General features: G+C 34.7%; 2 protein-coding genes across 5 annotated transcripts in view; one reads left to right on the plus strand and one right to left on the minus strand.

Annotated features, from left to right (window-relative positions):
• Nucleotides 1–11,664, minus strand: part of PIH1D3 (PIH1 domain containing 3) — a 35,300-nt gene extending 23,636 nt beyond the window's left edge. The window contains exons 1-3 of one of the 2 annotated variants that reach the window (XM_006914790.3): nt 11,566–11,664; nt 5,203–5,373; nt 1,517–1,589 (exon numbers count right to left, since the gene is read on the minus strand). In XM_006914790.3, the coding sequence (XP_006914852.1) occupies nt 1,517–1,589; nt 5,203–5,370 (241 nt within the window). In that variant the 5' untranslated portion in view covers nt 5,371–5,373; nt 11,566–11,664. Of the gene's footprint in view, nt 1–1,516; nt 1,590–5,202; nt 5,374–10,969; nt 11,057–11,565 lie in introns of those variants that run through there. The other variant, XM_015591647.2, reaches the window with a different exon arrangement.
• The window catches only part of NUP62CL (nucleoporin 62 C-terminal like), a 66,252-nt gene continuing 50,484 nt past the window's right edge, over nt 11,173–26,940 (plus strand). The window contains exon 1 of one of the 3 annotated variants that reach the window (XM_015591646.2): nt 11,173–11,367. The gene's annotated coding sequence lies outside the window, so the exon portion shown is untranslated. Of the gene's footprint in view, nt 11,368–11,711; nt 11,846–26,940 lie in introns of those variants that run through there. The other 2 variants (XM_015591644.2, XM_015591645.2) reach the window with 2 other exon arrangements.

The raw sequence follows: 26,940 nt of genomic DNA on the forward strand, positions 1-26,940 counted from the left end.
ATTATATATAACATATATATGTAAAAATATTGCACATTTTCCAGAAACACAAATAAGATCATATATAAAGAACAAATCAAATATATCTTGCATTGCGTTTTACTATATAAAAGCCCTTTGATACATTTTCCATGCAAGCATGACATAATTCTTAAAAATATACCATAAGTTAAGAAAATTTAAGATGATAATTTTTTAATCTAGTATTTCCATCATGTTGACAGAAAATCTCTGTCATTTGTCCTTTATGTAGAATTGAGCATGTGCTTGGGTTTCTACATGTTATCTTTAAATGTTTAAAAGTAAATAAGCATGCAAAACCAAGCTTTTATTTGTTCTATCGAAGCAGCAAATGGAGACCCACATTAGGTGCAGAACTTTATTTTGAGTCTTTTTAAGCACCCCCTAAAATGAACCTAATGGTCAAGTTTTCAATTCTGCTAATCCTTTTGAAATTATCTGCTTCCATCTAGCATGAGCTTTGTAAAGCTTAATTGCAAATTTATCTATAACACTTTACATATGACTCATTGTTCTCAGAATTGAGAGATTATTAGACCTACATTATCAGAAATACAGGCGACACAGAAATATATCCAAATTTGAGCTAGTCTTCCACGGAGCGAATATCACTTGAATGAGGCAAATAGACTCTTGAGTATGCAGAGCAATAATAACTGAAATTTTGAAATCATCACCTCAGACCTCATTTTTATCCATTATTTTAAATATTTCTCCAGATAAAATCTTTTACAATTAGCTAAAATGATGAGAGGACTTCAATTCCTTTCCTTGCCCACCTTCTAGTGACTGTGATCATGACCAACAGAATTAAAGCCTTCTGTTTTTAAAGACGTAAAATGTTTGGCTACGTGAAAACGTTTAGGCCAACATGCTGGGAAAACATCCAAAAAATATTTATTCTAGTTTATTGGACCTGTGACAATATAAATCAAGCCATGGGCTTTAATTTATAAGTATTTCAATATAAGATAAAATTGTGTAGCTTTTTGTTTTATTGTGTTCTCCAAAAGACTATTAACTCAATGGAGACAGAGACCTTTCTATTTTGATCTCCATTGTAACGTCAGAGATTATCATATTGCCTGGTACATAACAGGCTCTCGATAAATATTTATTGAATAAATTAATGAGTGAATTCTTTGAAATTGCCAGAATATAGCAGAGTAGAAAGTGAAGAAGCTAAGCATCTTGGTAACTAGACCCTAAATAATAAGTTATTTGACCACACATGACGTTGTGGTTTTCCATCTCAGGAAATATGCCAAAACATGTGAATAATTCAAAGCAAATTAATTTCCATTGGTAGAAAAATATCGTATTTCCAAGAATAGAGTAAAAATAGCATCTTTATATGTAAATGGCTGTTCATCATTTCCACTGTTATTTGAGTTCATCTTTAATAAGTGCCAGTGTTAGTATTACTTTCCCTATAATTTCACTCCTGAAGATGGTACTTATTATTTTGACCTATACATTTTATTAAATAACTTACCTGTTAACTCTTCTGTTTTTGGTGGTCCAATATTCCCAGGACCCATGGCTCCTATTGCAGATGAACAATTTGACTGGTAGAGAAGATAAACAGTCTCACATTCTATAACTACTACTTGTCTAACTTATATGACTAGTAATACTTTAAATTCAATAAGCTTTCCATCTAAAATTTTATAGAGCTTTCCAGTTTAATTACCCATTGTTGTTATACAACAAAGAGACAGATGTCCAGTATTATTTTGAAGTGTTTTTCTTGTCTTTTCAAAAGGTATTTGGTTCAATAGACCCTAAGGTAGAATTGATCTTTGATCAGAATAAATCCCTAGTCCCAGCTCAGTGAATTATGGATCCCTGGAGACAGGAGAATGTGCCACATTCATCTCTTTGAAGGTTAGAACGAAGTGTTAATATAAGAGCATTGACACCTTTAGGTTTTGGCAGTGTCTGGTCACTGTTAGATGGGGGATAGAAGTATGGAAAAGTTTTATAGAAATAAAAACAAACCACTAAGTAGAGTCTAAGTATTTGGATATCAAATGGCTTATTGAAAAGTCTGGATTACAGCTTTTATTTCTTTCCACTGTGAGTATGAAACACTGCCTCATCACACCACTTCATGACACTGAACTAGTGGATTTAAACAGCAGCCCTAAATTAACAGTGTCAAATATATGCTGAACCACTACAATCTTCATACATGTTCAAGTTTATTTTGTCATATTCTGTGCAAGCATACATACCCCCATACGACAGTCCCTGATGCACCAGTACAAGAACAGCTTTCCTTTTTCAACTAAATATAACACATATTATACCATCAGTATAGTGGCAACCACTTCATTGGTCCCTCTCAGGGTTCTTTGACATTTAAAGAAAATATTTACTAATTGTTCTTGCTAATGTCAGACTCTGCACTTTAATTTACTCCATTGCCGGCAGTTAAAAAATTCTTATCCCCTTGGATCCTGGTAAATTGCACCTCTAGCTCTAATCTCCCAAGACTTAAGACATGTATGAAACTTATAATGTCCTGTTTGGGCAAGAAGAATAGTGACTGTCCTTGAAAGGTGGTGAGAAAGCTCACCTGGGTGTTTTTATGCTAAACTATTCCAAAAGCTATAGATTAGAAATTAATTTATAACATCTCAACAGTTTCTGAGACAGTAACTATTCCTTTCCAAAAGTTGCTTCAAAAGGTCTATGTACACAGTTAAGGTGTCACAGGCATTTTTATGGGAAAATCTCAAGACAATATTCTATATTTTTTTTTCTTTTTAAGCACTAAGGCCATGTAAACTTGTAGTGCTTTTCTTAAATTATTATTCACCAGGATACTAATAGTCAACCAGGATAAAGCATTTCTTGGAACATGAGGGCCTCTTGTTTTGTCAAATGACTCCTTCCATGAAAAATTAAAATCCATAGAAATGAAAACTTGAACATTCCTGATAAAAATGGATATGCAATTCATGTACAGTGATGATTGGGTCAGTATGTCATAATATAGGAGGAGTTTCAGTTTATTAACTTAATGAAAATAAATGATTAAAAATAAAAGTTTCAAGTGAAAAGATGGATCAAGATAATAAAAACATTAAAATCCATCTGGCAACTGTTTTTTATAAGAATATCATTTCAGATTTTACCATGAATCCATATCCAATTATCTGAGCAATTTATCAGTGCAATTCATGCCACTTTGCAATATGTAAGAGTTAGAATATCCTTATTACAATGTCTGTGAAGAGTGGTGAACTGTATTTCCCCACAGGTTTTAATATCTCCTTATGAGTTAAAAAATACAACAGATGTACTCTATTTCCAATCTCCCAGATTCATCGCAATTCATGGTGGCGAAAGTATAAATGACCCAATGTGTATGTAACAGTTATGCTGTTTTCAGAGAGTGTATTTTCAAAAACATATCACTCTTGTAACCATTCCACAGTTCCCAGGATTAATACATGTTAAAAAATGAAAAGCCGTTTCTCTCCTGGAAAATTTAATAGTTTGTTAGGAACATTAATTATTCTCCCACTATTCTGATAATCCAATTCTATATCCTCTAATGATATCTGTACTGCAGTATCTGAATGACCAATTATCTCAAAATTGCTTATAATCCATATATACAGAATCATAAATTATTCTAGTAATTTTACTCTATAAACTGTACAATTTGGTAAAATTGTCCTAGTCTCTCTATTCTCATAAGCACTCATCTTTACCCTGGAAACACCTCTAGATGCAAATAAACATATCCATACTTAAACACCAAAAGGAATGGGCTGTGTAACCAGGGTAAATCCTCTCTGAATCTGTTCCAATTAAAAGTTTCACTTCCCTTTGTTCAAGATCACTGTTTCTCAAATACTTGTTATGCTTTTTCTATCTGACATAACCTCAACTTTCCCAGGATGTATCATTCTATTTCAGCTAAGGTAGCAAAAATGAGCATGCCTTCCCAACCGCATTGATGCATTCTGCCCAACTTTTTCTCCTGAGTCATTTGTTGTATACCCCCAATGCTGTTATTAACACCTTGATTTTTCTTTATTTGATTGACCTCTACTAAGACTTTTCCCTGACTCAAACTTCTTGGTTCCTGATCCTGGCTCCAAGCTGACTCAGTTCCCCTCTTCTACAAATTTTTCCATTGCATGACTTATTTGATTCTGCCCTGTTCCACCTAAGTTTTTCCTGGAGAGTGGAAGCTAAACCCAGTTTGAATCTGAGCTACTAAATTTGCCGCCTGTTCATATTATACTTGTTTTTTCATACTATGGCAAAAAAGAATTCAGAGAGGAGCAAATTGATATGTATTTTCATGGGAGATGATTTGCTCATGGTAAACGGGTCATAATAATGAAAAAAAACTTCATTAAAATAAGTTTAAGAAATAGATATATTCGGCTATAAAATTTTATTTGTCTTTATATAGGCAGTCTGATAGCCAAGGTCCACTGATATCTAAGAAGTAGGAGAACAAAGATCAGGCAGTTACACAGAAGTATTTTGATTATATTGGGAATGCTGGTAGTGATTGTGGATTGGCCAAAGTTCAGCTCATGGAACTCTGCTACCCAAAATGAAGCCCATCTTGTTGCTGCAAGCCTCCCTGAAATTACCTGTCCTGACCTCAAATGCTATTCAACTACATAATTACATTCCATAGCTCTATATGTGCATGTACCTGGAAGCCAATTTGAGTAGGCTGCAGCTAGTTTGTCCTCTTATTTGGCTCAAAATATTTTCTGTTCTGCTTTCATGTGCAGACAAATAAAAAAAATAAGGGACTGGATTTAGGTGGCATAATTAATACTGTCTATTGAAATTGTTTTATAGAAATATTGCTTAGGCTTAAAAATCCTGGCTATCACTCTTTGCAATGGTTGTCAAGCATTCATTGGCCATAAATGTAAATGACAAATATTTTGAAATGTGGCTATTGCTACCATAGTTACAGAACAATTTTCTTATTTAGCGTTCAGGTAGTTTAGAAAAAAAATGTAATATGTTTGCTATAAATGTACTAAAGATTATACTCTCATCAGCCCTGCAATCTCCTGTGAATGTATTAGATGCCATAGCCCTGCTCTCACAGAAAGATTGGAACAAGTTGTTCAAATACAGTTTTACCGTGTATTGTGAACAGAACTAATTCATCTGTAAGTATATAACCACCTGTCCGGACTCAAAATCATCCTCTTCCTTGGGATAAAGTAGCTCAGAGAGGGTTTGCAGAGTTGAAATCGAAGAAATAGTTTCAGTTTCCATATTTTCAGATTCCATATTTTCAGTTTCCATATTTTCAGTTTCTGTATTTTCAGATTCCATATTTTCCAATTCCATGTTCTGAGGAAGAAGATAATGAGAAAGAAGTATTTTAGTTTTTTATTTTAAGACATGAAGTTTATTATTATTATTGTCACATCTCCCTTCTTTTTCTTGGTCACTCCATTCATTATTGCTTATTCTTCCTTGAAAATCCTTGTAAACTCCTTCAAATATACGTATTTTTCTGACTCACAGGCCTGGGGCAGCAAATGAACTCAAGTATTCAGCTTACCTTACTAAAACTTCTAAGCATTTATTGAGCACCTACTATAGGGGTTGTCAGGTTGTAGTGTGCTTAAGAATCACTTGGGAAGTCAGTTAAAACCACAGTTTCTTAGCCCTACCTCCAGAGAAAGTGGATTTCAGTGCCATATAGAATATATATCATTATTTGGAAACATACTTGTGTAGACTACCTTTTTTTCTGTCTCATGTATGCTGTCTAGGCTGTATATTCCATTTAGTGAACTGAAAAGAATGTTTATTAGGAGGTATGACTCGAGGAACTTACTTTACACTTTTTCCTCAGGCAGGCCTGTACCTCTGCTTTATTTAAATTTTTAATCAACTGAAAATGGCAGTTAGCAGTATATTGCCATTTGAGAACTCTAAAGAGTTAGTTCATTGACTTTAATGAAAATTCACACAAAATAAAATATTTTTCTGATTTAATAATACAATATGTCTATTACGAAAATTTTAGGAAATAATACATTGAAAGTATAAATAAGAAAATTACAACTACCTATAATCCTGTCAACTAAACATCAGTCTTTTAAATAATTTCTACAGTTATATTTGAAGTAGGAATTCAGGATCTTTAAAAATCTTGGAAGCATCAGATTTGAATGAATAACCTGAATAAACACACTACTGAATTAGGCCTATTGTTATTGATTTAGGCGTAAATATAATAGGAATCTTTTCTATACTTCTGCTGATATTTTAAAACATTATTTTATAAATTTAATTCACAGGAAACATTAGTGCTTTTACTAAATAACTCACAAAAAAATTTTCCATTGTGCCTATAGTAGGAATACAAAGGGATTCTCAAATCTGTACTGGTATAATCGCCTGACACAATCAATCTGCATGCAGATGAGGTTTTACAAACCTTGTTTTATTACATTGTACTATTATTCTGAGTTTCTTTTTTAAATAGAAAACTGATTTTAATGCTTATAGGAGATGTCAAAGATATGAAACAAGTGTTAGATTGTCCTGTACATCTAGCGTAGAGGCAGAATATATCATAGTGGTTAAGAGTAAGGGATCTGAAGTCATACTGCCTACATTTGTATCTATCATTTACTTCCTAGTTCTGTGACTTTTGGCACATCATTTAAACTTTCTATACCTCATTTTCCTCATATATTAAATGGGAATAATAATAGTGCTACCTTATAGAGTCGTTACAAGGATTAAGTAGCTTAATACAGGTAAAAGATCTTGCAACAGCGCCTGGCACATATTAAGCATTTAACATATGTTAGCTATTATTGGTACTTTAAAAATTTAATTTTGTTGGGCACAAATATCACTTCTCATAATGATGTCAGATAAATTAATAATAAAGTCATTACATTAGAAATTCATTAAATTGGGAAGGTGAAATAAGAGGTGATAAAACAATCTCCTTTCACAGTATGGTCTTGTAGTCTGCTATGGAGATGAATAATTGACACATATTAAATTAAAAAAAAAGAGGTTCCTGTTTATATTTTTAAAGTTCTAGTTGATTGTATGTTCATTAAATACATTAAATATTTACTTAACATTAAAAGCAAAAGGTTTGAAACATTTTCTACCTTTGACAATGAAAGAGGAAAATAGATCCAAATATCAGATACAATTATATAATTAGTATTTTGAGTTGAGATTGCACAAACAGTGAGACTTTAAAAAAAAACAAATATAGCAGAAATTGTTTTATTATTTCAGCATTACCTACCTTATAAAATTGTTGTGATAGCCATATTATGCAATGTAGGTGAAAGAGTTTGCTAAATTTGAAAAGCTATGTAAAAATATCATTATCATCTGGCACATAGTGACAGCACCCACAGATACTTAATTATGAGGCTTGTGAGAGCTCAGTGGTGGGCTGGTGAGAAGGGATTAAACTGGAATCAGTAGAGCTAACCCAGAAGAAGGCTAATTGGAATTCCCAAATGTAGTGTTTGAGGTAGCAATCAAAACCGCTATTCATGCATTCTCATCTGCTTGCCAGGGACATGGCAGTGGGAGTTTTGGGACATGAACAGAAAGAGGAGAAATGTTGAATAGTTGTAATTAGAGGGAGGCCTATTTAGGGTGAAGTCAGGCCCTTATCCATAAGTAGGGGTATAGGAGGCACGGTATGTTTCTTGAGGATTATAGGAGAATTGGCAACTAGATGGAGGATCAGAATAGGGCAGGGCTCAATATCACATCTGGAAAAGAGAAAATGAACAAGGCACTGTATCAGAGGCTCTGTCATATTACTTGGGCAGCCACAGTACAGGTTATAAAGGAAGCCTCTGATTTAGGGTGTATACTGGATACTGGATTTAGGGAAAGCAGATTAATTCTAAATCCCCACCAGCTGGGAAGGAGTTCTGGCCTGGTTCTCATTAGGTGAGAGGCTGGGCAGCATGGGCAGTAGGAAACTATACCTGTAGGCTAAACGTCTTCAGTTAACTGGAGTGGTCATACAGTCGGCAGTCAATGAATACTGAATAAAGCATGATTAAATTCATATGAATGCTATATTTTAAAGAAGTCACCTTGGAAGGTTACACACTGATGTAAATTATGCTATCAACAGTCAAAATATTTTGGAATTGCCTTCATATGTATCACCAAGAAAATAGGTATCATTATGGTATCATTCCATAATGATTACACATCAAATTTGTCTCCAAGCAAATTTCTAGATATATCTAGCCATATCACATCTACTTTCAAAATATGTAGCTGTGCTACTTTGAGGATAGTCAAAAGAATATGCTACAGGCCTCAAGGCGATTCTAAAAGAGTACTTTCAAAAGTAATTTGAGTGATAGTAACAGCATTAGAATAAGTGGCTAGCCTCCCAAAGTGACCACTTTGAAGGAGATTCCACTCCCTTGGAATATATATGTTTGAGTGTATTTGTTAAACAAATCTTTCACAATAATTTATAGTAACACTCTATATATCTGAACCATATTAGGAATTGGACTTTTCAAATTCCAAGTTACACTGGCATAAAATGGTATAGATGCATACTTAGCGAAATTGGAGTAGAAATATCATAATAAAATTGACACTTTAGCAAAAATAATTTTATCAAATCAACTCTTGTAATAATCTGTAAACACAAAATAATAAATCATGACAAGTTTGTTGATATTGTATTTTGAGAAACAAAAGAATCACGAATACTTTGTAAATAACTAAATAGTCCAAAGATTCAAAAAGGAAAAACAATAATGTGAATTTTTGGAAAAATATTCTAAGTCCAATAGAAATGAAGATTCTACTAGCTTTTTTAGAAATCTAATGAATTAAGAATAAATTACTAAAATTTATTTAAAGTATATTAAAGTTCATTTAACAAAGATAACATTGGAAAAATTAGAACAAGATGCCTTTTATAAACTATGCAGTGTTATTTATTTTTAGGACTATCTATGATTTGTAAATTTGATATACATAAAGTTCATCTTGAGCCTGGTAATTAAGATCCTTTAGGATATAACTCCAACCTAATTTTCTGCCCTTTCCTATTATTTTCCTACATGTAATCTGCATTCTGTTAAAAACTGAATTGCTCATTAAACATACTCTATATTCATCTGCCTTTGTACCTTGGCATGTATTCTTCCTTTTTCAATATAGTGTAGTGATAAAAAAAAAAAAAAAAGATTCTAGAGCCACAGTGCTTATGTTTGAATCTGGCATTGCCACTTAAATAGGCCAAGAATAAATTTAAACTAAATTCAGAGAAGTCTAGGTTAAATTAATGAAAACTGAATTTTAGACTACTCAAAAAGTAATAATGTTTTATTAACTCAAGTATATATAGTAATCAAAATCAGAATAATAAAGAATCACCAAATTGTATCCTTCAGGAATGTGTTTAATAGTAAACCCATATCCCTTTGTATAATATTGTTTATAGCTAAATGATTTCAAAGTATTCAAAATCCATTTACTCTCTTAAATAAATTTGGCATTTATTCTGCAATTTTATTTACACAATGCCTTATTTAGCAATACCTATATTAAAGTTCTTCTGAAAACACAAAAGTAAACATCATCTCTGCCTCTCTAAATTAAATTATAATATACTGGCTAATTTTTTTTTCATTTTTGACCATTATAAACATCAGTGATTCCCTGCCTATTAAAAATAATTTATTTTAACTTTGTTTTTGCAATATCAAGAATGCTTTCTTTTTTTTTTTAAGGTCTCTTTCACTGCCATCAGAAGTACCAAGTCATAAAAAACTACTGATACTTAACATAGATTTTGTTACAAATTTAAAATATATTAAGTAGACAATGATTTTTGAAAGTACCTGGAATTTTTCATGAATCTAAAGGTCAAGAAGTGAGCGTCTTTTAATTTAACATATCCTCTATTATTCTTTATTTTAGCCGAACACACTTGTCAATAATTTTTTCCTGTTTCTGTCTCATTCTCATTTCTAACTCTATCTAAAGGAGTTGAGATAACAAATTTTCCTTCAGCACATTGAAAATTTTCTCCAAGTCAACAAGCCTGTTTTCTTCATTTCTTTAGGAAATATTCTCTATTGTGAATCCCTGTCACTACAGGAAACTCTTAGAAGTGTCCCCTAACTGTCTGGTCAAACTCAGTTCTCTCCTCTCACTCGAATTTTATTTTGACAGTTTCTCACCTGATGACAGGTACAGTCCAACGACATATAATGCTTACTCTCCCAATCGCCCCTTGGTGAGTAGCAGGTTTGGTAGGTACAAGTAGTCTGTACGCCATGCTCCAGTCCACTAAGTGTGGTCTGACTGCTTCTCACTTCTCAAGGGATCTGATCAAGGTCTGTTGGAGCCCTCAGGCAACAGCGTTCACGTTCCCGCACACAGGACATTGTCCACGTAGCAAGTGGCACAGGCTAATTTTTTTCAGTCTGAACAGCATTATACCCCCCTAAAAAATATATCCCAACCAAGGCATGCTGGTCTAGAATAAATTATGCCTATACATGTAAAACAGAAGGTACAGTAGTTGCTCCAACTTGGAGCATCCGGATCTACCTATAAGAGAACGTAGTTTTCAATCTCAAATTAGTATTAAACCATAAGTGTGTGTCAGATCGGAGTGAAAGGTATTGGGAAGCCTTCACTTGTTCATTTTGGCCTTCTGACATTCTATCAGCATCCATCCCTTGTATGGTAAAACTGCCGCATCTCTCATTCACATCCCGATAGACTGAGTTTTGTTAAAGTGTCTAGGGCAGGAGAATTTAGGGTCTATTCCATGGGCAACTTGTGGCTTTTGGGGGGTATTTCACAGAGTTTTAAGTATCTAGAGTTCTCCCTACTTTCTCTGATAGCTACGGGATCTGAGGATCTCGTCTTTCCCCCTCCTAGGGTTTGGGTTCCTCACCTGGGTGAGTTTTCAGGTCGCCGGCTAGGCTTGGAAAGTAGACCGCGGAGAGCTGGGCGACTCTCTGTTGCCTTGGTAACAATATTGTTTGCCCCCCTCCCACCCACCACCTCGGGTTCCCGCTTGAGTTTCCTAGCCAATCATAGAAGAGTCTCCTTTGAAACAACGCCAGAATCAACCAATCCAAGCGTGTGCCAGTAGGGGTCAATGTCTGACCTTTCCAGTTAACCAGATCCACACTATTTAAGCCTCCGTCTGGTTAGCGTCATTCCAGCGGTAACCTGTCCACAGTGGAGGCCGTTTCTTTCTGGCCCGAGTAGGTCCCAGGCTGTCTTTCTGGTCACTACCCATTTACTTTGGGGCCCCGATAGCCATTGGCAGCGGCGGCAGCCACCAAGGTAAGGTTTGCGGGGTTTTCGTTTGTCCGGGTCATTAGCAGGCTTGCTCTTCATTACACTTTTCCCGCACGTGAATTCCAGATCAGACGACTGCAGAGCAGCGGGGACGGAAGGGTATGCTTGGTAGCCCCGGGTGAGAGGTTTTGCTGTCCCCCAACACGCGCTCCCCACGCCCCCTCCCCGCTCCGCGACAGAGACCTGTGTTGTGGTTCAGTCCTGGTTCAGCATTTGTGTGTGTAGGATGGGATCGCGCTTCTTTTCCGCTGCTGTATGCAAGTCTGGGTCCGGAGCCACAAGGGGAGCACGCAGCCCTTCGTTGGCCACGTGGGTCCTACTAGGCACCGGCTGGAGCTACGCGTCGCTCTCTTTCCCGGGGACATCGCGGGACTGGTGCCCGCTTTTCCCGCCTTAGAATGGAGAAATGCAGGTGCGCCGCGGGCTTGCTACTGCGTGGCAATCTGAGTGTCTTCACTTAGAGGTACAGTGTGACCCTACTTTCCCATGGATTCCGCGGTTTGGAAAACAAAGGGGGAATGTGAGAGGGCTTAATAAATATCTGTAGTCGGAACTGATTAGCTGTGTTCCACAGTGGGACCCTCATTCATTATTTGAATGTTGTAAGCAAGGAGAGAAAAATAGTTTTAATGGATGGTTACTGTTGGTTATCCAGGGTTTGGAATTTGATTATAAATTAATCAAACTGCTTTCCTTCTTTCTGCTATCATGTATTTTTCTAACTTTCATCCCATCTGGCTTAGGGGATAATGAGGCTTGAGTAATTTGTCTCTTCTACTTGTTATTACCACGGTGAACAAAAAATGGAGGTAGAATAGTTAAGTTTCTGGCTAAAGTTAAGTTATTGTTGGTTTTTGTTTGTTTGTTTGTTTGTTTGTTTGTTTGTTTTTTGCCAAATTACCTAATACCCCTTATTATTTAGATTATCAGAGTTTAAGTGTCTTAAATTTTATTTTTCTAGATACTTGTGGAGCTTAAGTAATATATGCTATGCTGTCTCCTTGATTGTTTTTGTTGTTGTTGTTGTTTCTATTTGGCCTCATTTTGCAGTATTCTAAGTCCATAATTCCTAGCTCATGCTTTTCAGACCTTTTGGCTGTGACTCACAGTAAGAAATAAATTTAATACTGTGACACAGTACACACATACAGATATATAACATAACTGTTTTTGCAGAGCAGGTACTTAATACATGCGGTATACTCTTATACTTTCCATTATATATATATTTTTAAAATGTAGACCACAGCTCACTAATGAATTGTCATTCACAGTATGAAAAACGCTGGCCTTAGACCTTTGATTTTCGAACTTGTGTGTGTTTAGAAATCACTTAGGACATTTGTTACAAGTTCAGATTTCCTTGGCTCACTCCAGGAACTGGTTCTGTGGGTCCATGGTGGGACCCCAGAAGGTGGTTCATATAGCATATATGAAGTGCTTGATACAGTGCCAGATGCATGAGTATTCAATAAATAATAGTTTTCTTCTTGGGAAACAAATACTTTTTATCTTTAAGGATATAACTACCTCTTTAAGATTTGGCATGCCCCTGGTAAGATGGAATCCAATGCTAAGTGCTCTATTCCCCAGGGTTGAGGAGGTAGGAAAGTAGGGGATGGGTCCTGGATCAGAGATAAATCTTGGAACACTTGAATTCCTTGGAAGATTTCATGAGTACAGAAACTTAGGGCTTGAGGATCAGAAAGATTAGAGAGGTTCAGTGACTTGCCTGGGGTCATGTTGTCAGTGAGTGCATTCCAGAGATAGAACTCACTTGCTTAAAGTCTAATATTCTTGTCCATTCTGCCTAAAAACTGGTCAGATCTAGGGGCAGAAGTTGAAGCAGGAAGAGAGCTTCCCTGGCCTGCCTATTCCAGAGTTAGAGGCAAAAGATTTCCTGGCCTTTGTCTACTAGTTTAGCTTTAGGTAATGAAACCTGAGAGAGCTAAAAGAAAAAATATACCTAGAAGTTTCTGTGGGTTATAGCTATGAAAAAGGGATATAGTTTAGTTAATTATTTTATAATACATAAACTGTTTTAAAACATTATTTAAATAATTTATTAAACCAGCTTTAAAGAAATTAGAGATGAACAAGTTCCTTCAATTCTACTACCAAAATATAACTGATATTTCTCTTCCCCTCCAATATTATCGATATGTATCCATATTTTTAAATAATCTTAATTTTTGTTTATACAATTTTTAAAATTTAGTAGTATACTAGGAATTTTCCTGTTGCTGATGGTCTTCATATTTTTCATTAAGAGCAGCCTCATATTTCATAGAGTAAGATGGCCATAATTTAGTTAGCCTAACTAAACCACCAACAGGATTTATCTTCAGTCTTGGCTATTTAAAACCATTTATATAACTTTTACCTTTTGTGACACTCAAGAGGAATCCTAACAGGAAGGCCATGGATGTGGACGTGAACTGTGAGTTTTTGTCCCCATCCCCAGATAAATTGATTTGCCCATCCAGGTTTCTATGTGCTAGAGCAGCAGTGATCAACCACGATATTCATTATACATATGAGAGTTAGGTTGAATGTATTTTTTTAACTAATAAGGATAAAGATTTTCAAAACGATTTCCTTTAAAAATATATGAATCATAGCAGATTCAAGTGCCATAATAGCACACATGCTGATTAGCTTTCTTTATGAATACCTTTTCCAAAGATTATGAGTGTGTATTCATTTGTAATTTAAAAAAAAATTATAAAGGAGCCAATTAAGTTGACTGGGAGAATAAAAGGTATAATTGGCCTATATTAGCACATCTCCCTTTTCAAAGCACACATATTATCTTATTTTCTATCATATACTTAACTAGTCCCTCTTTTTAATATTATAGAATATTTCAAACAGAAAAGTACAGTGAACTGTAATATACCATCATCCATTTACACCAAAGATTTAAAAATTGTTAACATTTTTCCATATTTTCTTTAGACATTGTTTTTTAAAGAACTAAAACATTATTGCTACCTCTTTTTACCCCTCCCCGATCTCTTTTCCTTCCCGTCTCAGAGATAATTGTTCTTCTAAAGTTGTTATATATTTTTCCATCTATGTTTTTAAGTACACTCGAATGTAGATAGCCATAAATTGTTTATAATATATCATTTTGTATGTTCTTTAACATTTACATAAATGGTATACCATACTAACTCTCCTGAAACTTTTTTGAGTCAATATTGTTTTTGAGATTTATCCTTATTGATAAATGTAATAAAGTTAGCTATATATTTGGTGTGAAGCATTCCATCATATAACTCTGCCACTTAATTTTTTCCAGCTCTATTGAGATAGGTTGACATAACATCGTGTAAGTTTAAGGTGTACTTTGCAATGATTTAATACATGTACGCATTGTGAAATGATTACCACAATAAAGTTAGTTAACCTATTCATCACATCTTTTTTTTGTGGTGTGAACATTTAAGGTCTGCTCACTTAGCAACTTTCAAATATATAATACAGTATTGTTAACTATAGTACATTAGATTCTCCCAAACTTTTCTTATTTACCTTATATTATTTTAATATTATATAATTATATTATTAGAAAGTCAGCTATTAATGATATATTATTAATAATAGTTATTGTTTAATAATGGTTTATTATGTGCCAGATACTATACTAAATTTATCTCATTTAATTCTCACCCCAAAGAGATGTTTGTACTCTTTGACCAATATCTCTCTATTCATCCAGCCCCTGGCAGCCACCATGCTACTCTGTATCTGTGAATTAGGCTATTTTAGATTCCATATGTAAAGGAGAACATACAGTTATTTGTCTTTCTCTGACTTAATTTCACTTCATAATGTCCTCAAGATCCATCCATGTTGTTATAAATGACAGATTTTCCTTCATTTTCAAGCCTGAATAATATTGCACTATATATATGTGCCACATTTTCTTTATCCTTTCTTCTGTTGATTGACACTTAGATTGTTTCCATGTCTTGGCAATTGTGAATAATGCTGCAGTAAATATGGAGTATAGATATTTCTTTGGGTTAGTGATTTCGTTTCTCATAGATAAATACCCAGAAGTGGGATTACTGGATCATATGGTAGTTATATTTTTAATTTTTTAAAGGAACCTCCATAATGTTTACATAGTGGCTCTACCTATTTGCATTCTTACCTATGGTGCACAAGGGTTCCCTTTTCTCTACATCCTCGCCAACAGTTGTTGTTTCTTGTCTTTTGGATAATAGCCATTCTAAGATGGTATCACACTGTGGTTTTGATTTGCATTTCTCTGATGATTAATGATATTGGACATCTTTTTGTGTACCTCTTGGCCTTTCATATATCTTCTTTATGTCTATTCAGGTCCTCTGTCCATTTTTAAATTAGATCGTTTCTTTGCTATTGAGTTATATGAGTTCTTTGTGTACTTTGGATATTAACCTCCTATTGGATATATGGTTTGCAGATATTTTCTACCACTTTGTAGGTTGTCTTTTCATTTTGTTGATAGTTTCCTTTGCTTCGCAGAATCTTTTTAGTTTGATGTAGTCTCACTTATTATTTTTTTTATTTTATTGCTTTTGCATTTGGAGTCATACGCCAAAAAAACATTGCCCATACCAATATCTTGCAATGTTTTAAAAGCAGTGTGTGCTTATATAACGTTTTTTGTGAATACTGTGCTTCGGATTTCTCCAATTGTTTGTTTCTTTCTTTGCTCTACTTCTCCAATATTTGGGGGAGGATTCTTTTAAAGATGGGTTTGCCTTTGACGCTATCTTTTCTATTTGATTGCTCATCTTCCTTTGTTTTATTGACTAGTTCTCTCTAATGTTTTCATGTCTTCTCTCCTCTCCCCATAACCCTATTCTCTAATCTCCTGCCCTCTTGAGTCCCTCTTCAACCATTCCACATAACCATGCCTTCTCTTTGGGTCTCTATGCCCTCCACACCCACTATCTCTTGAGTCCCCCTTGCTCACACACTATACTCTGCCCTCTCTTGGATCCTTCTCAGCTTCTCCAAGATTCTCCCTCTTTTTTCTTTCCATTTTATATTCCCATCAGCAGTGCATGAGGATTCCTATTTCTCCATATCTTTACCAACACTTGTTATTTTCTGTTTTTATAATTTAAAAAAGTTTAAATTTATTTTATTTTTAATTACAATTGATATTCAATATTATATTAGATTTAGGTGTACAGTATAGTGGTTTGACCTTTATATAACTTATAAAGTGATTCCACCATAAGGCTAGTACCCACTTGGCACCATACATAATTATTATAATATTATTGACTGTATTCCTTTTGCTGTACATTACATCACCGTGACTATTTCATAACTACCAATTTGTACTTCTTAATCCCTTCATTCTTTTCAGTCAACACTCCTCTCATCTGGCAACCATCAGTTTGTTTTCTGTATCTATGAGAGTTTCTTTCTCTTGAGTCCTACCCACCTTCCCCTTTGGTCCCACTCCTGGTCTTTCCTTTTCCAATTTTGTGACTGCTAAAGCCATTTACTGAGAATGAAACCTGTATCATGGCACTTTACAGTCTTCTGTAGTGTTATGCTTCTAATATTTAGAAAGTTGGTCTTAATTTTGAGATTTTAAAAAATGTTCTAACCTTCAAAACAAGATTCTGACCTTAAGGCTCTGACATGTTATAGTATGAAGGGGGAGAAAAGCACTTAATGTGAAAGGTAATCAGTAAATTGTACTGTTTAAGATGTTTAATATGAACTCAAATTAATGCACCACTTTTCAATAGCCCGATATTTTATTTCGGTGTAAAATAAAATAATCAACATTAGAAGTTTGATCCCTTACTATTTCTTTTAAAATGGCTGTGCTAATTTCACCTCTTCCCGTCCACATCTCTCTGGAGACTCAAACATTTAGAATAAAACATTAGTAATTCAGTTTCAATTTCCACAGCTAGCATATGTAACTGTCAGTGTAAATAAGGACCCTATTTTACTTTGAGGCTTTTTTTTTTTTTTTTACTTTCTTCTTTAGTACTGTTTCTGGAAGGCTTTCTTGGTGGAACAAGGGATTTCTTTGGTGAATTTGTATTTTTCCTTTGCTTCTCTGCCTTTTTCCTTAGTTAGATAATTAATGTTATGTTAAAGAACTATATATATTATCAGAAGTTGCTATTTATCAGAATGGTTTTATAACATGACTAATCACATTATGTGAATTTTCAGGCCAGATCATTTAGTCATGATGTTCTTGAGGAGGTGAAGTGAATTCGTGGAACTCGATGGTTGTTAAGTAACTAGGCAATCTAGGGAGATTGTTGCCTTCAAGGAAGAATAGTCTATTTGCTTCCAAAAAGGCGGGGAAAATTTAATAAATTATATGACTGAGCTTCTATGCTAGTCACAACTTGACAGTCATTTCTCAAAGTAATATAGGGGAATAGTAACATGAGTGATCCCCTCCAAATCATTTATACTTTGCGAGACAGAAGCCCCTAAACATTTATGACGAAATGGCTTATAATAGGTACCCTGGCTTGAACTACCTTTTGAGATACAGATTCATCTTCCTAATAATGTACTGCTTAAGCAAGTATTAAAATGGAAGTATTGTGTCCATTTCCTTCACCTACTAGTTGCCTGACCTTGAGAAAGTTATTCTCATCTCAGCCTCAGTTTTTTCAACTATAGGATGGAGATCAAAATACCTTTTAGATTTGTTGAAGGTAAATAAGAGGTTTCAGATTTGGTAAGTGCTATCTTTTATCTTTCCCCCTTTATATTATGTGAGAGATTCAATAACTTAAATGGTAAAATGGTATGTCCTAAAGTGACCTAATGATATTTATTGATTCTAGGTCAGATTTCCTACTATCCAGAACACTCCTAGGATTAATAAATGATGATAGGTAGTACACAGATAAGATAATTTGCATGTTGATAAATGAAGTGGATATATAGTAATTATTTTGAATTGTAATTTGAAATCCAATTTATGTTCACTCTCTGGGCCACCTAAGAGAGTGATTCATGATTTGTTGATCTCTCACTGACAGCAAGGAGAGCCCCAGCATTATATTTCAGAAAGCTTTCATATAGCATTTTACATTAAATTACATTAGTTAAGGTGGTATATGCGAAGGGCCCTTTGTAAACTTATTGAAAAAATATTTTAGTTACTCAATTGATCTCTCAGCATTTCAGATGTGAGGAAACTGGGGCTCCAATGCATTTGAATGACTAGCACAGTCTGATTGGCAGTAGCACTCATTATATTGTTTTTCTTCCTACCCAGTTGTTTAGTTAATTCAGCAAGCTCCATTTAGATCGGGCTACCAGTCAGGGAACATCTATCTGTCCATTTCCAGGAGCCTTTTCAGTGAGCTCTGATAATTTCTTTGGGTCTAGTGTGTTTTCTGCAAAAGCCTTTTACCATTTAGTATTTCTTTCTTTGAACATGTGTGTTTGCACAAAGGCATCCAAGATAGAACTGTAAGCTGGGGCCAACATAAAAAGCAGTAGTGTTGTCAATGTTAAGCTCCCATAGTTAGGCAGTGTGAGTAAAGAGAGATCACTTAGAAGAGAAACAGAGTTTGGCTATAGAAACTCAACAGTGACAGAGACAGATATTCCTACTCATAGCCACATATAGGGAGTACAGGCTTGTTTTCCATTTTTTAATAAAGCAGTGATATATATATATAGGAAAGTTAAAGTATGCTTAGGCCCTGTTTGTTGAAGAGGGTAAGGAATACTGATTAATTTCAGGCTTTGTTAGAAAAACATGTCTGTATGTTAAAAGAAAGAATTCAAGAGAAACTCATTTGAATTAATATAATTAGAACATGTAACTTTCAAGGAAAACTAAAGGGGGTAGAGTAAATTCCATCAATCTAAATATGCAGAAGAGGATAAAAGATACAACATGACAAATGAAAAGTACAATAAGATGGAAGAAATAAGTCCTATTGTATCAGAGGCCACTATAAATGTAAATAAATTAAACTCATTAAGTGAGTCTTAGATTGGAGTAAATATTTTCCACTTTGCTATTTACAAAAACCATGCTTAAAATGACTCGGAGAGGTTAAAAACAAAGGGATAGAAAACAATATACTAGGCAAATACTAACCAAAATGAAAATGGTGAAGCAACATTAATGTCAGACAAAATATGATTTTAGTAATAAACAGACATTTCACACTGATGAAAGGAAGGAAATCTACCAAGAGACTATCAACCATGAATTTATGCCCCTAACAACATAGTCTTGGAATATATAAAGCCCAAAGCAATGGGATTATAAAGAGAAATTGACAATCCCTGATTGTAATGAAAGACTTTTTAAACACTTTTGTTAGAAATGGTTAAGGAAAATAGATTTAAAAATTTTAAAAAAAGGATAAGGATATGAAAGATTTAAGATTTACATGCTAAGCGAAATAAACCAGACAGAAAAAGTTGAAAATCACATGATATCACTTATATGTGGGATATAAACCTAAAAGCAACAAATGAGCAAGACAAACAGACAGAGACTCATGGACATGGAATATAGACTAGTGGTTACCAGAGGTCTATAGACTAGTAGTTACTAATGGATTGGGGAAGGAGTGGGGAAGCAGATGGGGTAAAGGGGGTCAAATATAGGATTTAGGGCGAGGGTGAAGTGAGTAAAGGGGATCAAATATATTGTAGTTGAAGGAAACTGGACTTTGGGTGGTAAACACACAATAGAATATACAGATGTTGAATGTTAATGTACACCTGAAAATTATATAATTGTATTAACCAATGTTACCTCAATAAACTTAATAAAAAAGTGAAAGAAATTAAACAAGAACAACAAAAAAAATTTAAGATTTAAATGAAATGGAAGAGAGAGCATCTTTAATTTCAATTTTTTAGTGACAAAAATGCATTTTTTTAATTTCTCAAATTTCTATGGTAGAAAAAGTTTAAAGGTTCATGCCATTTTAACAGGGAGATTCTTAAGTTACTTCTAAAAGGATAGGAAGTCCACAATGCAAAGGCACAGGAAAAAAATTCCATCTTTTGATGGCTACCAGAATTTCCTTTGGCCTACTTATATTGATGACAATACCTAAATCTGAGTGTCCATTTCTATTATAGCATCAATCCATGGTCTGACAACAATGAGTTTTTCTTTCAACATTTATAATATTACCATATAAAATATCTTATATAATATATATATGATATAACATATAATAATATACAGTTATAAAATAATTTGTAATAACATCATAACCTCCGGAAAGTGGGTACACTTGGGAATATAAGACTAAATGCAGCAAGTACTCATATTCTGCTCAGACTGCTTCCCTTTCTATGCCTTCCAGGACTGAGTTATTACACTTGAAATCACCATTTCAGCTTACATTTTACAAGTTTTAAGACGTGTATATGGCTTAAAAACAAGTATGTCATAACTAACACATTCAGATAAATGTTGCCCTTCAGTTATCCTTGAGAAGGTGTTAACTTATATCCATGACACCAACACTACTCAAGATACTCTATTACATCAATTTTAAGTAGTACAGTTTTTCATATTTTAATATCTCTAAAGTCAAAATGAGTCTTAACAGTTGATGATATCTTACAGCCCCTTTTGGCCAGGTGACAGTTGTGACATCATAGTTGTTCTTGCACATGTAACATCATAGTATCTGGAATCGAAACTTGTGTAAAACTTTGTTGAAATTCCCTGAGACAATAGGGGATCACCTTTAATTCTTAGAAACCAGTGATTGTGGGGAGGGGATGGAAGAGATGATTAATCAGATTAAGTTATTGATTATGCTGAAGTGGGAGACAAAAGGAGGCTAGTCTACACATTCGTAAAACTGGCTTGAAAGCACGGTTAAAATGGCTTTTAGTTCTATGAGTTCTTTTAAGAAATACTACATCAATAGTGCTCTTGGTGGCAAAGAAAATGTCAAGAAATTTGAATTGAAATTGGATTTGGAATATTTTTATTAATGTATGCATGTTTGATTAAAATCTATGTCTATATTGAAAAAAGCTCCTTCAAAAAATATAAAAATTAAATGATAAGAAAGAATTGTGACAGGTTTTTTTTTTTCCCCCTTACTGGTGCATTAAAGTAATGGGCTTTTAGATGAAATATTTTTTGAAACTGATTTCTAGATTTGCCTTTCAAATCTATTATGTAAAAACTGATCTTTAGTCACCTCCCATTGTATAAGTCTTGATTGGGATAGAATTATAAATACACAATGATTTTCCCTTAACATTTTAAAGACATTATTCTGTCTAACATTTATTGTTGCTAATGAACAGCCTGCTGTCATCCTGGTTGTTATTCCTTATTAGGTAATTTTGTTTTTTTCTCTCTAGTAATTTTCAGATTTTTTCTCTACACTTAATATTCTAGGGTTCGATATATTATATATAAAGGATATGTGTGTGTGTTGCCTGCTTGTACTTGGTGGCTTTTTTAATCTGAGGAATATTTTTTCTTTAGTTCTAGATAACTCCTTAATTAAGTCTTTAAATATTATCTCTGCCACTTTATTTTCTCCTTCAGACATTTATTCTGGATATATATCGAAGCTTCTCTTTTGTTTTCTTCTTATCTCTTAAGTTCTCTCTTCTTTCCTATCACTTTATCTGCCCTGTGTTCTGGCAGATTTCTTCTGTTGTCTCCCAATTTACTGGTTTGTTTTTTTTTTTTTTTTTCTCTTCAGTTGTGTCTAATCTATTTAAATCTATCTCTTAAGCCTTTTTATTTCTAATACTGATATCCATTTCTTGGATTTCTGCTTGGTTCTTTTTCACATTCACTTACTTGTTTTATGGATGTTATTTCTTTTTGAGCTCTTTGAATATATTAAACATGCAGTTTAATGTGCTATTCATATTGCTCTATTATCTTTAACTCTTTAAATGAGAATTCTTTTTTGGGGGGAGCGGGGGAGTTGTCTATAGACTACTTCCTTATATGTTTTGTAATTCTTGCCTATGAGTTAATCTTCTGGGGTTTTTTTTACACAAGTGACCTAGGAAGTGGATGTGCCACTGTTGAGTGGTGTCGTGGGCAACCTGTCTGGGCCCTGAAGGTTTCATCATCTCCTAACCAGTTTTTACGTTAACAGTTTAGCTTGAAGTTTTGACTCCACAAAGGTAAATTGAATTTGAGCTATCTATGCATATCTCCTATATCAGCTTGGGGTTCCTGCATGTTTCCATTGTTTTTTCCATTCTCCTGTAGATATTTCCAAGATTTAAGCTTCACTAGGTCTCTGCTGATTGAGAAACCTCTGGCTTAACCCTGTGACCTCAAATCGTACCCACAACCCAGCATATTGCCATCTGCTAAGGCACATATCTCATTCGAGTCACCCCTTTGGACTAAACAGCTTCAGCTTCTGCTCATTGATATAAATTCCCACCCTGTCTGGCACCTGAAAATTACCTTCTTTCATCAAAAACTCTGTTTTGTATTTTCAAAAAAAAAATTTTTGTTAAGTGCTTTTTAACTGATATTTGTAGGAGTTTGGAGTACGAGAGGGTGATTCCAGTGTGGCTTGATCCACCATCTTGACTTGAAGGTCTCCTTGAGATCTCTAATGTTTTTTCCTTCCATTCTTCTTACCCCCATTTAGGGTTTGGAGTCATGAGTGGGTTCACTTTTGGAGGAACTGGTACCCCTACAGGTGGTTTCACTTTTGGCTGTGCAAAGGCAACAGCTACCACTTGGCTACAGGTTTACTTCCTCAACACGTGGTACAAGAGGGTTAATTTTGGGATTCCATCCCAACTAGTTATAAGTACATCTTCTATTGGCCTGTTCTCATTCAGTAACAGTTCCAGCTGCACAGACTACAGGATTCAGCTTTGGAACACCACTTGCATCACGTGTTCCCGCCCCAGTCAAAACTGGAGTTTCCTTAGAGTTAAGAGCAATACTGTTTGATTCTTTTAGTGGCTACAGAGCTAATTGTCTCTCAAAGACGAACTTTCAATTTAGAGTACAGAAAGGATAAAGTGATAATATGGCACTTATAAGTCAGCTGTTTGGAATTATGCTACTCATTCCCAAGATAGTCTTATAAATTTAAGCCATCTCAGATTTGAGGAACAAATAGGAGTACTCACTGAGTTTTGGATATTTATCATCTTGAAATTAGGCTGCTTGCTTATTAAGTGTCTCTCTTTAAAGAGATCTTTATCTATTGATCATTATAATGACCTTAAATATACATTCTTCCCTCCTGCATCTAAGAATTTCAAAGGGAGCACTGTTTTAATGCTTTTCTATGCAAATCTATTTGGACCCAGCCATTTCTGTCAGTAGCACCTGATAGCCTGATGAAAGCTGCAGTATTCTTTCTTGAATTCTTCCCTATTCCGTTAGTTATTTAATACCTTGTAATTGTAATATCCGGTTATCTTTTGTTCTGTACTAAGATAAAATAACCTATAAAACAAAATTTTGTAAACTGTTCATATTTAAAACTTAATTCGACAGGAGCTATGTTATCTAGCTGCCATTTGTGTCAAAGAATTATTATATCGATTTTTCTCCTTTTTCTACTCTGAATAAATGCGCCATAGTTAAACTTTGGCAACACTCCTTTCATACAGCCTACAGTGAGTACAGGGGCTTTTGGTCTGGGTACTAGCACCCTACTAATGCAGTAACAAGCAGTGCCCCATCACATCAGGTGACAATATCCACTCCTTTTGCTTTTGGCTCTGCTACCACCTCTGCTATTCAGTCTGAAACTGCCATAAGTCTCTCATTCATTGGTGGAAGTACACATCAGACTGGGAGTACACCTCAGTTTCAATATTGTCTCAATGGGGAAAGAAGCTCAAGCAATAGCCTTTGCAGGATTACTCGTCATTCCTGCCACTGAGATATCTAGTGGAACAATTGCTATGTAACCAATTACTCCTTTCAATCATGGCAGAGAGTCCATGGGTAAGGTTCAAACATTGCTCTCTAATTGAGAAGCACAGTATTTAAGAATGATTTTGAGATTTTTGTTTGACTGATTCAAATCTGAAAATGACTCACTTCTCTTGTTGGAGGTTAGTGTCATCGATGAATGTGATAGAAATTAAATCCACACTGCCGCTTCTGGTTTTGCAGTTTTAATTTAAGAACCAAGGGGTGTTTGTTTTGGAAAAAGTAACAACCTTCTGAGAACCAGTAGTCTAGACAGATTGGCATTTAGTAAGAATAAAGTTATATTGAAATGTTTTATTTGGTTGTCTAATGTTTGTGCTTAGCAAGTATAGTCTTTTTATTTATTTATTTATTTTATTTTCCAAGATAAAATACTGTCATTTGCGACAACATAAATAGATCTCGAGATAATCATGCTGAGTGAAATAAGCCAGAGAGAAAAAGTTGAAAATCACATGATATCACTTATATGTGGGATATAAACCTAAAAGCAGCAAATGAGCAGAACAAACAAACAGAGACTTATGGACATGGACTATAGATGAGTGGTTACCAAAGGGTAGCAGGTAGGGGGAGGGGAGTGGTAGACGGGGTAAAGGAGGTCAAAATTGTGATGACAGAAGGAAATCTAACTATGGGAGGTGAACATACAATGTAAATATATATATATGCCTTACTGTTAAAATGTACAGCTGAGGCATAATTGGATTTTGTTAACCAATGTCACCATAAAATAAATAAATAAATGAATAATTAAAAAAAGATTTTGAAAAGTAGGTTCATAAGAGCAGTAAATAAACGTTGGGAAAAATTAACACTCATACACTGTTGGTGAGACTGCAAATTGGTACAGCCAGTATTGAAAATACTATGAAATTTCCTCAAAAAACAAAGCAAGTATATTCTTGTTCACAATCTGTTGATGAGTTCTGCTTTCCTTTTTTATATCACACCAAAGGTCATTAGTTTACCAGTAAATCTTTTAGTTTAGAAACAAGTTTTGATTGTGGTAAGAAACATGGCGGAGTGAGAGACGTCCCCAGATCTCTCCTCTTGAAACAAAAATAAGCAGAAAATCTAAAACTCAACAAAAAACAGCCCAAATAAACACCAGTACATCTGAGCATGGGATCTGTGCATTAGAGCTACCACAGGTCAGAACCCTGGGTGTCCGGCGGTGGACTGGGAGAAACAAAGAAGCTGCCTCTGGCAGCTGGAGCTTCCTGTAAGAGGAGGGGGTGGGGAGAAGGAACGGTGAGTTCCCTGAACAGCCCTGCCTGAGAGTGTTGTGAGCTCCACATGGCTGGCGGCAGTGCCTAATCATCAAGGCAGAAGACAGAACAACAGGGACGGCAGAAGAGAGGGGATGGTAGAGAAACAACAGTTGATTTTTACCAGCTGCAGCCTCCAAACCCCAACCCAGAGGGCCTCTCCCCCCATACCCTCTGAGACTGAATGTCACAGAGCTCCAGGGGAATCTGAGCAAATACTACCGAAACTGTTACTAACATGGACTGAGACTGAGGTTGCGAGCATGATTAAACATCTATAAGGAAGAAAAGGACATTATTAACACTTTATATAAAACAGAGATCCAAGAGGCTTAGAAGCCACCTACTGGAAATCAAAAGAAAAACACCTTATTTGCAACAGGCTAGGAACCATTATATAATAAATCTTTCCAGAAAAAAAAAAAATGCAGAACATACTTTCATTAATGCCCAGGGGGGAGAAATAGTCCATTAAACACCATGAACAACCAAGGTGACAAAGCATCTCAGAAAGAGAAAAATCTCCAGAAAATGAGGTTACATAGAAATATACGACTTAAATGACAGAGAATTCAGGATGGTACTTCTGAAAAAACTCAGTGAGATCCAAAACAAATATCAACAATTTTAGGAATTGAAAAATAAGAAAACAACTAGATGAGCTTTAACAGGAGATTGAAACCCTCAAAAAGATCCAAATAGACCTTCTGGAGATAAAGAACACATTGCAAGAGTCGAAAAATGAAATAACAAGCTTGAGAAATAGAGTTGACCAAATGGAGGAAAGGATCAGTGGTATCGAAGACAGAAATGTAGAAATAAATCAGAAGGACGAAGAGAGAAATTGAAGAATGAAAAAGAATGAAAGAGAAAAGAACTAGCCAATACCATCAGGAGAGGAAACAAGAATAATGGGAATTCCTGAAGGGGAGGAAAAGGAGCAGAAAATAGAAAGCATTTTCAGACAAATAGTTGACGAGAATTTCCCAAATATAAAGAATGAGTTGGAGCTTGGAATTCAAGAAGTCAACAGAACACCCAATGATCTCAACCCAAAAAGGCCTTCACCAAGACACATTGTATTAAAATTATCAAAAACCAATGACAAAGACAGAATTCTCAGGGCAGCCAGAGAGAAGAAAACAGTAACTCGAAAAAGGAAAATCCACTAGATTATCCTCGGACTTCTCAGCAGAAACCTTACAAACCAGAAAGCAATAGAATCAAATATTTAAAGTATTATGTGAAAGGAACTATCAGCCTAGAATAATGTATCCAGCTAAGCTCTCTTTTAGATATGAAGGAGAAATTAAGATTTTTCCAAACTTAAAAAAAAATAAAATTAAA

The sequence above is a fragment of the Pteropus alecto genome, unplaced genomic scaffold (genome assembly GCF_000325575.1).
Source record: "Pteropus alecto unplaced genomic scaffold, ASM32557v1 scaffold246, whole genome shotgun sequence".
NCBI lineage: Eukaryota > Metazoa > Chordata > Mammalia > Chiroptera > Pteropodidae > Pteropus > Pteropus alecto.